Here is a 12,671-nt window from a genome sequence, read left to right as displayed (position 1 = left end):
AGGTCGTAAAATCCGTTAAAAAAAATTGTTTAGTTCAACATGTGCTTTGAGAATGAGAATTGTTGTTTTTCTTTTTCTTATTTTCTTTTGTTCATGTATTGGTGTAATTCACGAATGTCCCATTGGTGTGGATACGGTTAACAGATGGACAATTACATTTGTAGTGCAGTCATAGGCGCTGAAATAGGTTCACTCTGATTGTATTTCTATCTTTGTCAGCACCATAGTGATAGTGATAGGCCTTGGTATAAACAGAGACCATATATCGGTATATGATCTCTGGTATAAACAAATCAAAATCACTTTGTGAAAAGGCCACAAAGTCTCAACGTGAAATAGGCCACATTAATTTGTACTTCATACGAAGTCTGTTTCTAAAAACAAGAATATAAACACACAGAAATTAGTTGTTCTATTAATTAGCAAGCTAATGGCATACCTACTCTAATTTACGCTCGGGCATAATTTAAGTCACTTCAGTGATTTTGAACAACTAAGTTAATTTAATCTACTTAACTAAAACATAAGTTGAAACCGATATCGTTAAATTCAACAGTGTCCTTAATTGGACTTTGTCATTCTCCATTCACGCGTGAACGCGCGATGACTAACATATTGGGACCAGATTATATTACATCTTGCGTAATTGCGACCCAAATACAAAATCCTAAAACGGCGCGTGCATATTTAGATGGAAGCGCCACATGAGTTTAGTCGCACAGAAAATTCTGGAAGAACATGGCGGCTGAGCTGTTTAGGTAGATTGGATACATGTACACACCGCTGTTGTCAGTTTTGTTGTCACTTATGAATTTGGCAATGCAGCTATTTATGCAGGAGTAATAAATGTTTATGCTTTCTCTTTTGCAGCAAGGCAAACGAAGAGTTCGTCAGTGAGAATTATCAGCGCGCAATCGAGGTAAACAAACCTTGTGACTCGTGTGGGCATGTACTGGATGTGTTTTTAAGTCATGTTTTTATTCAGTGAACTGTTGACAGAATGGTGTGTCTTTTGACATGCACATTTGGTGAAATTTGACCGAGCCCATGGAATTTTATGAATCGATATTTTTCGACACGGTTATTGGTATCCTTATCGTCTACATGACAGCAGAGACCATATAATTATATGGTCTCTGATGACAGATGATTGTCACTGAACATATTCAGCAGTTAAAACTGAAAATGAAACAATCTCCTTCCACATACTGAAAGTAGTCCATTGCGTCATCGTTTCCCAAAAAAGAATAGACTCTACTGTCAGCTTTAAACACAAAATACCTTGGTTTCTCCATTATTCGATGACCTAACAAGGTATTGTCAGCTGTCATGAGTGAAAAAGAATATCATCGTACTTTCATAAGTTAACTGAACAAGTGCACTAAAGTGCATACTTTGTCAGGTTGTAACATTATTTAAAACGGACGCTACTGGCTAGCTATCACCGCGTACCGGTTATCGCCAACACATGGCTGTAGCGCTTGCACAGACAGCTTGACTTGTACTTCCGTAGTACTTCTCACATTGACACATCACACAAGCAATAGGCTACTAGAGTTAAAATCAAGGTGTCTGTGCAAGCGCTACAGCCAGGTGTTTGCGATAACTGGTATGCAGCGATAACTGGTCGCTAGCCAGTAGTGAAATCAGTCAAGATTTTTGCAAATACATACAACGCCACCAATATTTGACAACCACGTAATTCACATACAAACAGTCAAGTAATGTGTATTGTATTCAACGAGATGTTTTTAGTCGATAGACGAAAGTTCAATCTCCCCACAACATGAAAGGACTACAACCAATCCGATACAGTAAATAGTAGCTGCAACATTTGTACAAAGGTTGTACCTGTTTTTATCCTCTCTCAGAGTAGCAGTTTCATGGTAGTGGGTGAATAGAAATTCACATGACACCAAATGATTATTACTGGAGTGTAGAATTTCAGGTGGACCCATTGCCCACACACTGGTTTTGTGCACTTGGCCCATTGAACAAAAGTAACACTTGTGCAATTTCCTAACTTTTGAGGTGTCAACTTGCCACAAACACCAATGTCATTGTGAGAGAACAATGCATCAAGAGAATGCTCTAATATGGCCCATTCTTGCCCCCAGCGGCTGTTCCGTCTTCACTCCTCCATGCAGCCCGTGAAGTGCCTGGTGCACTGTCATCACCTGTTTTACTTGGTTGCCTTTTCCTCTGTTCTTTATTATGTCACATGAGTTTTTCGATGCCATTTTCAGTAATGGCCTTTCCTCTGACAGGTTTGCTGACCTTTTTCAAACTTTGACTGAACATTTTCTTATACTACACCCCTTCTCTTACAAAGAATCTCACAGGTTTGTGTCACATCAGCATTACCTCAATTACACTCTAGCATATTCTAATTTTCTGGGCTTCTGAACTCGAATCTCAAGGGAACATGCGAGGTGACTGAACACAAACCTCAAGGGAACATGCGAGGCCACCGCAAACTGAGGGCATGGTCATATCTTTGTGACCTAAATGAAATGATGAACACAGTATGAAGTGAGCCTTTCAAGCATCCATATTTTTCTTTCAGCGACATTGATGGAGAATGTTGAGAAATTCCAACATGTGGATATGTCTAAAACTATGTAGGAAACGTAAAAACAGTGTTAACTTGTTGTTGGTGAGCCCCATGTGTACACTGTACAAGACCCTTACACAAGACACAGAGAAGATGTGTACAGAGTGTTGAAATTTACTGTTAAGTCTTCACTAGGCTCATCAACCCAATCTACACAAAACCCGTATAACAATGAAATCTGAGTAAATTTACAGATGTTTACTAGTTCCACTTGCATATTTGGTGAAATGATGACTTGTATCACTTCATTAATTCAGTTTGTTATTTGTGGTCACTAGAATTGATAACATCTATTTACGAATATTTTTTATAAGTGACATTTAAATGAAACGGGTGTTATTCATCAAAGCGAGATATGCAAAACTGAATATATACAGGCCATGCATATATCTTGTGTCTGTTTGCCAAGGACCCTTACAGTCCCGTTATAAGGCTATATAAACTGGGTCTGGAACAGGTTACCTGAGTACCCAGGTTGGATGAATACTTTTACCACCGAGGTCCTGAAAATCAAAGCTTATTTTCATTTTGTTATTGTATTTGGTCTGAAAGAAAAGTAAGCTTTTTGTCACTTTTTACTCGAAATGAATCAGCTTGCATTAAAAAAGTCTGGAAATTCATTCCAAAGTGTGAACTATGTAGAATATGCCATCTGTTTTTATATGATTTTTATACACATCGCAATTTCAAAAACATTCATTTTCTAGAACATATATTGATTGTCATCCAAACAGTCTAAATATGTCTTTCAAATTTGTTCATGAAATAGAAGAGTACCCTGCCAAAAATCTGGTCATGTTGGTATAGCTGTCTCTGTATCTCTTCAGCTCTATTCTGAAGCCATCCAGGCAGAAGGTGAGAGAGATGAGTTCTAACGTGAACAGAGCCCAGGCCTATCTCAAGCTTGAGAAGTACACAGGTGAGATGGGTTGACCATGGTCCTGATTTGTTGAACTCATGTCCATGGTGTAATATTGTCAAAATTCTACTGTATATCTTATCCCTGTGACTTTTATGGCTCCTTGTAAACAATTCACTCGCATATTCTGTGAATTGACTCGTATCCCTTCATGAATTCCGTTCATCATTCTAGAATCAAATATTCATGCATGTTTTTTAAAAAAGAATGTTTTTACTTGAATTTGGTATTATTTATCAAAGTGAAATATGTAAAATGGAATATATCCCAAACCAAGCAGGATGGTAGTCAATGTAATTTGACATTAATGTGGTCACTGGTGATTGTCGTGATAAATTTACACTGTCTAAATGGTCAAAACCATCCGTGAATGTATTTTGTTGTTGTTTCACTGAATATATTGAATATCCATCAACTGCTCATTTGTTATTGTATTCTTTACTCAATATTTGTATTTGATGCCCAATATTTCTGATATGTGTCATGTTGATTCATTGCAGCTCTAGCGACTTGAGCCATCAGTTTCATATGTAAACAATCTCATTAAAAAACAGATGTTGTACTGTCATCATATTGATCTCATTAAAAACAGATGTTGTATTGTCATACGATCCCAATCTCATTAAAATCAGATCTATTGCTCTAATTAAACGCCAAACTCAGAAAGAAAACCATGGGAACAACAGCTCAAAAAGACAATGCACATAATATGTCTACAAAATATACTCCTCACAACAAATTAAAGCGACAAGTATTTTCAGTGTAATGTATTTATCAATCTGCATAGCGATTTTTGCCGACGCATTACTGAAAGGTAAATATTCAAAGAATACATAACCTTTAGTGACTGTCAATTTGATTTATCTGATAACATTGACAACATCACCCGAACACAACCACCCTCAGAATCAACATGCAAAATGTGTGGCATGGATGTGCTCCACTTTTTACACACTCTGATCGGCGTAAACCCACCTGTGATCATTCCCCTGGCACAACAAGCGGGTCCTGACTTCATGTTTATGGATGATAATGCCTGGCCATGGATGATAATGCCCGAGAAGAGTTTTTAATGATGTTGTTTAGATCAACAACATCACACATATGGATTGGGCTGCAAGGTCACTTGATCTTAATCCCATTGAACATGCTTAGGGCATTATTGGAAGTTGTGTTTACGGTCTCCATGTTCACCCCCAGACTCAGCAGGCGTTACAGAGAGAATGGCAAATCATTCCACAACAGCAACTTTAAAGGCTCATTTGGTCAATGCAAAGACGTGTAGAAGCTTGCATTTGTGCTCATGGTGGTCATACGCGTTGCTGAACACTGCTTCACTGTCCAAAACTGACTTGAACCTTAATGTTAACATTTTGCTCCATCAATGCAGCACATTTTGCACGACTGTTTCACGGGTACATGCTTTAGATGATTTCTAAGTCTATTATTGCTCAATACCATTTCATATCATTTTGTTAATCATGTGTCTATATGTTTCACCTTGCTATTGCATCATTCCATGATTTGCAATTTCAATAAATGAAAATGTAATGAGACTAAAAATTTGTGTTGCTTAACTTTTGTGAGGAGTATATATGCTGCCTGTTATTTCCATTTGGACGCTGTTGTGTCAAAGTTGAAGGAACCTTTTTAGATATTTAAAGTTATCTGAAGTTCACCACAACTGCAAAATGATGACTAAATAAGGGTTATGCTTTTACCAAGATTTTACTTCTTGACTATAGTAGGTTGGGCACTTCAAGGCACACAAAGTTTCACACAAGGGTGTTCGACCATACTGTGTTTCAAGACACCAAAATCTTAGATCTATCTAATCTATGCACTGAGGTTTTAAGCCTGCTGATTGGTTGATTTGATCATGTCACATGATTGAGGGAGGATTTGTCAGATGTACACTTATATCGTATCAGAACAGGATAACTGGTTTTGATGATGAAGCTGAAGTACGACGTTTGTCTTGAACAGGAACACTTATTAAGAAGTTGTCTATCCATACAAAGTGTTCCTCCTCATCATACCAGCTTCTAAATGCCACTTAAAGTAGTCAAATATTTCTCTTGTAGTGTTTGTTAGACAGATGCATTTGGAGCCAGGTTTCCTGGCAGGTGTAGGAAATTAGGTTTAATGATCATCTACAACTTTGATTTTCAGAGGCATATAATGACTGCAGCAAGGCATGTACGATTAAGCCTCAGAATGTAAAAGCACATTTCCGGAAAGGGTATGTACTCTTATTTATCAGAAGCAATAATAAAAAATCTTTCAGACACATCAATAGAACAGTGCGCCAGTTAGCCCTGTGCGAGGATTCTTAATTTAGGTCACTGACACCGTATTTGTTTTCTGCCTTAAATTAATCGTAATTATCCTTAGAAAGTATTAAATTTGGCATCTTAGAAAAGAAATACAGTTCGCTCTACCACCATGTATAGTTTAATAAAAGCACACTTTAAGCCCTGAACTATTATAGCGTTAAGGCACTTGGGCAAAAAGAAATACGTTAAATACCTCATAGCGTCCTCATTCACTTTAACTATAATAGTTCAGGCGAAAGTGTTGCTATATTACTATATACATGGTGGTAGAGCGAACTGTATTTCTTAAATATTTAATGAAACCAACTGATTTATTTGCACCTTGTATTCATTATGACATCTGTGACTGGGAATGGATGGCTGATGAGTGTCATTGTGTCGATACAGTGTGGATCAGTGCCTTTCATCAGTGTTAAGTATGTCTAGTCTTGGGCCTAGATTTTCGAAGGTCTCTTAACGCTAAGATGGTCGTAAGTACCATACATTAACATTAAATTACAACTATCTTAGCTCTCAGAGATCTTGAAAATCTAGGCCCAGACTTATATCTACAGGTTGCTGATAGGATTGGGATGTGTGTGCAGCATATCATAACATTCACCCCATCTCTATGTAGATAGAACCTGTGAAGATCCGGCTTAGAATTGATCTTCAGTAACCCATGCTTCTTGCAAGAGGCAACAAACAGGATCGGGTGGTCAGATTCGCTGACTTAGTAGACACATGTCATGGTGTCTCAATTGAGTAGATCAATTCTCATGCTGATGATCGCTGGATTGTCTGGTCCAGACTAGAATATTTACAGACGACCACCATACAGCTAGAATATTGCTCAGTGCAGTGTAAAACTAAACTCATTCACTATGTAGATAGGCATAACATCTGCATGGGTGGCTAAGATGTCTAATGCACCAAATCCTCCCTGTTTGTGAGTCATGTACTTAAACCATGTCAGGAGGTCAGCGTACCCTCTTATTCACTTGATTGAGCACATGATTCTGGGTGTGTCAGCATCATATCAGTGCTCAACCCCAAGCTACATTCCTTTGGTTCCTTACACATGAAGCTGAATTTTTGTGTGCTTTCTTTTCAGAATTGCACTCTTCCATCTTAAAGATTACAAAAATGCTATTGATGCTTTCCGAGAAGGACAGTCCCTAGATCGTAAGTACTTCTGCATGATGAAAGGTTGTAGAATTAGCATGAAAGTCATAGTGCCCTTGTCATAAGTCCTCATGATATAGGATGAAAGTTTAGGAGACCTCTGTATTCAGTACTGTAACAGCACACCAGAGAGACACCCAGTCATCCTAATTTTGAAGCCTGCAGAACAGATGTCATCAATTCTTTAAAATTTGATTTTCATAAAACCAAAGGGGCTGTAATGAAGTAATTGTGTATCTTTGTTTACAGTATTTCTTGTCTGTGGCTAAGCTACTATATGTTATTTAGCTCTTTAGTCATGGATTAATAACCCTGTGTGAAACATGTTGCGGTGTGATAGCAAAGATGTGAGAGGGGTCAGCTTTGTGCTAATGTGCTGTTAGATATTCCATAGGGTGGTGTGGTAATCTAGCTTTGTTTTTGAAGTTTGTTTTGAAACTATTTTACTGTTCTTCATGGGCATTTCAACAAAAAGTTATTACAGTATTTTTTTACTGCCTGTCCAGACAAGATGAAATGGTTAAATGAAAGACTTTGTGCTATTGCACATGAAGTGATGTTTTTCTGCATTTTCCTGACACTTTTCTGAATTGTTTTGAAAAATTTCGGTAATTTCTATCCATGTGGGTAATAAAGTATGATATTGGTGGTTTTCCAGCAGCAGATTCTAACTATGCAATGTGGCTTGAGAAGTGTGAAGCAGAGTTGCCTCCCTTGACTTCGTCCTCGACAGAAGAGGCATCCTTAGCTCCAACAAAACCTACGACGGAGCCTTCAACGCTGCCCACAGCGGAGCCTCCAACAAAGTCAACAGCAGAGCCAGTCCAGATGCCATCAAAACCAAAAGCAAAGTTTGTCAGCATTTATAGCCTCAACATTCAGTCCTTCACTGTTAATATGTCACAGGTTTTGCACACACTACATTCCATTAACGTCTGTGTGTAGCTCATGGAAATCAGATCAGCCCTTGTCATTACTCAAACATCATGCAAACTTACCATAACCTGACCCTACAGCAGTGACTAGATTCTCCCAGGGCTATGGCTCATGCTGTGCATACGAGTCCAGAAACACTGTCGTGATATGTTCTAAGTCATCATCCATGTGTGTTGTCACCGCTAACTGTCTCACTGGAACGAGGCCATGGTTTCATTCACTGGTTCAAAATAATGACTTTTGTGCCAAATATTTTTGTGTGTTTGCAGGTGATGAAGGAATTATGTTTCCACAACTCTGTGAAGTATTGACAATGTCAGTTCTTTTGCCGTAGGCAAATCTGTATCAACATATATTTTTTCTGATGCTTGACATCAGTGTTATTGTCAATATTGACAAACCATTAAATTGTGTAATTGAAATGTATCAAAGTTTCCAATTGGACACATTTTTAAGTCCGACTTCATGAAGACATTGTTCTTTAAACTCCTTTGGATCAGAAACAGTTTTGTGAGTGAGATCACAAGACAAAAGGTGCAACACTTCTTGCGAAATTATTGTATTAGCCTTGAAACTTGCTGGGACTGCCAATTTGCCTCAAGTTCCTATTAAGTCTATTGCGTACAAGTACGCTTGAAGTTTTGTAAATACTCAATGTGATCTTACATGCGTACACACTGAAATGTCAAATTGTAGCTTGCGTACTGGTGGATAGATAAAATAACTGAAGCATATTGAGAGGTTCTTGCAGTCTCCTTATCGTTTCTCATATTACAGATCAAATGTAAATCACAAACACTAACATTTAAACTTTATTATATTTATAAAATTAATGGAAAATGGCAAAATATCCAAGTTGAGTTTGAGTGAGGTGAGTACAATTTATTTGGTTACTCAAAGGAAAATTAGGATACCCAATTGAGATGAAGACTAGCGAGTACATAACTCAATGACCAAAAAAGTTTTCTGTAGCTCTGTATTGACATGTGCCTGTTGGTGTAGTGATGTTGACGTGTCTGTTGGTGTAGTGACGTGTGTCTGTTGGTGTAGTGATGTTGACGTGTCTGTTGGTGTAGTGACGTGTGTCTGTTGGTGTTTCAGACATGACTGGTACCAGACTGCTACCCATGTCATAGTTACTCTGCTGATTAAGAATGTGGCCAAAGAAGACTTCACTGCTGACATAAAAGAACACACTGTAAGTAACAACTGTCACCACGGTCTCTTGTTGCTGTGTGTGAACCAGCCGACAAACAGCAGGGAAGTGAGTGAAGCCAGAAGTGTACATTGAACAGGTGCTTGTAATTTCGTCAGGCATGAACAGTTGTCGCTTTAGTCCCATGGCATCAGGAACTCTTTCAATCTATGTCCAACCTTTTGATTTGACTTTCCCTTGCTTGTCTCCAACATCATGTTCCATTGATGCTGGTGTTTTTGGTTATCAATGACCTCAATGTGAAAACACTGATGGCTTCAGCCCTCAACTGCCTCAAACTCAAGGGGACCACTAATTTTTGTTCATGGTAATCGTAATTTGTTGTACACATTTAGGATGAGATGTGAAGCAAGTGTGCGGGACCCCAAAACACTTTGTTACATCTGTCAGTTTGTTATGGGAGTCTTGGTAATAAAGGGAGTTTACTGGATGTTTCTTTTATGATCTTACGAAATTTGTCTTGAGTGGAAGTAAATGCGAAGTTAGGCACTGGCAGTGTCGGACAAGTGGAGTAATGCTGTGAAATTAGCTGTGAAGAGTTGTGTCCCCTTATCTGTGACAAGATGGATGTGTCGTGGCTGATTATCTTACAACATTATTTCAATATTCCCAATATTTAATTGCCAACATGAGGCAGCCCAGGTTGTCCGGTCAATTACCCTGCCGGAATTGAGTTACATCCCTTTGGGTCGGCAGGAGCAAGTGATTGTAGGTTGAAATCCCAGATCATCAGCATCACCTGCTTACTTTTTGCATTCCTTTCCACTCTTCAAAGCAGCATTAAGCCCTACTGACCATGACAATATTGATGTATGTTTGCACCCAATACCTGATACCTCCCCTCTCACAGTAGGGATGTTGTGCATGTTGCAGGTTAGTGTTTACATCAAACAGGGCAGTGGGACGGACTACAGCTTGGAGCTGGACCTGGCGCACCCAATCGTGCCCGAACAGTCCAACTACAAGGTCATGTCTACCAAGGTAACTAGCAGGTTTAGTCCACCTAGATTATCCACTGTGTCTGTTATTCTGCTACGATACACTTCACCGTAACTTTACACAACTTAACACAGAATTTATTTCATGAGGTGAAAACAACAGCTAATCAAAATTCCATATTTCAACACTAATTTGACATAGTTCTTTATTCAAAATAGAACATGTACTATGGTGGGTTTTTTCTTTACTACAAACATTAAATGTTTGGGCAACAACATACCGAGGATGTAGTTCCACATAGCCATTGCTATTGCAGGTAGAGATCAAGTTGAAAAAGGGAGAAGGCATCCAGTGGACAAAGCTTGAAGGTGAAGGCCAGCCCCAGGAACCAAATGCATACATGGCAGGTCAGTGTTATTTTCATCTTCAGTCATCACGTTGCCATAGTTACGATATTTAGACTGATGTTAAGACACTCACACCTTCGATGAGTCAAGATGCAGGGTCGTCCCATTACTGTCCCTTGTCTAGGGCTCCAACGTCTCTATGCAGAGTTGTGGCCCTTTGTGCCTGAAACTTATGGCCAGTTCACCTGTATTCTTTCCCAATAAGTCGGCTCAGTGCCTGTATTCAGGGTTTTGCCAAAGTGGTAGACAGTGATGGCTAATGCTCTGATATAACTGAACTACTGGAAGTGGCATTAAACAAACCATTCAGATACTCTGAGTTATACATTGTGAGTGTTCTCCTCCGGCCTCCAGCACCTGTGGCAGCACCTGTGGCAGCACCAACATCTCAGTATCCGTCGTCAAACCCAACGTCACGTAACTGGGACCAGCTGGCTCTGGAGGTGACGGAGGAAGAGAAGACGGAGAAGAAGGAGGGCGATGCTGCTCTCAACTCCCTCTTCCAGCAGATCTACTCTGACGGGACAGACGATGTCAAGCGAGCTATGCTGAAATCATTTGTGAGTCCACTGTTTTTGTTATTTTCAACAAAACTTGGGGTTAACATTGGATTGCCTTGATAATACATGCTTCTTTTCAGTACATGTGGTGCCGAGGTGTTTAGAAAACTATTCTTTACTGTGTGTTTGTTTTACAGGACAACTGGCAGCATAGTGTTATTAAGCACGTTGCTGTTCCATGATGTTGAGTACACTGTTCTTTTCTTTGTGTTTGTTTTTCAGTACGAATCTGGTGGCACTGTTCTGAGTACCAACTGGACAGAAGTCGGCAAAGACAAAGTAGAAGTCAAGCCCCCAGATGGTCTTGAATGGAAGAAATACTGAAATCACCTCTCACATCTCTATTTCCAGCTCGAATTTGTGCCACTTCACCTTATCAAGTGGACAGTTGGAACTATGGTTATTTTTACATACATATTTTGAAAACACATTCAGACCTTGATGATTCAGATTCCTGTGACTTGCCATCATTTCCAGTTGAACTGAGGATGAATGTAACAGCTCATTTGATATGATTTCCTGTTGAGAATAGGCCAGGTGATTCGCTTCCGCATACGACAGCGACTACCGCTGTAAGGTAATCCTGTGACAAGGACTAAAGGACGGGGATGAAATAATGAAGATCTCTACATGCTGCAGTACGATTCATGATTCCCACCATCTTCAGTTATCTAGCTTATTATTATGAATGCCCTTGATCCATTCACTATCAATTGAGTACCATATCTTTGGAAACTTATCATCTCCATCTCTGAAGTTAATCACTACTGAAATAGTCTCCCTCACAAGTAGCGTTGATTCGACGGAAACTTTTAGATTCATGTCATTCAAATGAGACTCAATACAAAGGTGTGATAGTGAATGGGACCTGGGATTATCATAATGAATTGGCGATATTCGACCCTGGGCCCCTTTTCACAAAACTATCATAGCCCTACAACTGTCGTAGGTCTATGTTACTGTATAAGAGTTACGACAGTCGTAGTGCTACGAAAGCTTTGTGAAACGGGGCCCTTGATTTCTGAGGGTGGATTGTGTCAGTTACTCTTATCAAATAGGAATGCTTTTACTGTGTATGTGTGAGATATTGCACCTGCAAAACGTAAAGACTTCACTGAAGTCATCCTGCTGTTCCAATAAATTCTGTGTTATTATGTGGATGACTTATCATCTGTTCTATGTTGGTCACTTATGTCTCACTTAACACTGAGGTGTGTGTATGGCCTGTTTCTCTAAGTCATTGCCTTTGGCTGCTGGTAATAAGGTCCCATACATGCATCTTCTGTGTTTGAATCCAAGGTTAGCTCTAATTATATTTCAGTTTCTGTGACGTTTACTTCTGGTAGTCACTTGGTCAAGAATATTAAGAGAATGGAGATATTTTCCTCTGGATTATCAAGAACCTATTCTGTTTGGAGTTGGACCTTGCTCACCATGTTTTCCCAAGACGATATGTCTACAAGATCAGGGTTGTTGTCACAACAGTCACACTTCAAATCAAGCACAAACACATTGGTTCATGTAAAATGATTAATATAGAAGAGAACTGTTTGTATGTCATGCCACCATTTGCCCTTCTG

General features: G+C 39.2%; 1 protein-coding gene across 1 annotated transcript; it reads left to right on the top strand.

Moving 5' to 3' along the window:
* Nucleotides 1-704: 704 nt before the first annotated feature.
* On the top strand, nucleotides 705-12,245 carry LOC124268009 (protein SGT1 homolog). The gene is given in 12 exon segments (XM_046703007.1): nucleotides 705-758; nucleotides 871-919; nucleotides 3,442-3,486; nucleotides 3,488-3,533; nucleotides 5,706-5,775; nucleotides 6,963-7,033; nucleotides 7,692-7,884; nucleotides 9,071-9,167; nucleotides 10,059-10,166; nucleotides 10,441-10,531; nucleotides 10,886-11,091; nucleotides 11,314-12,245. Coding segments are annotated over 12 exon segments (1,098 nt in total). The 5' UTR covers nucleotides 705-738; the 3' UTR covers nucleotides 11,416-12,245.
* Nucleotides 12,246-12,671: the final 426 nt, after the last annotated feature.

This window comes from Haliotis rubra, unplaced genomic scaffold (genome assembly GCF_003918875.1).
Source record: "Haliotis rubra isolate DU_JTF1 unplaced genomic scaffold, ASM391887v1 Scf1355, whole genome shotgun sequence".
Classification (NCBI taxonomy): domain Eukaryota; kingdom Metazoa; phylum Mollusca; class Gastropoda; order Lepetellida; family Haliotidae; genus Haliotis; species Haliotis rubra.
Note: the sequence above shows the minus strand (reverse complement) of the source record. Positions and strands in the feature narration are given on the sequence as shown.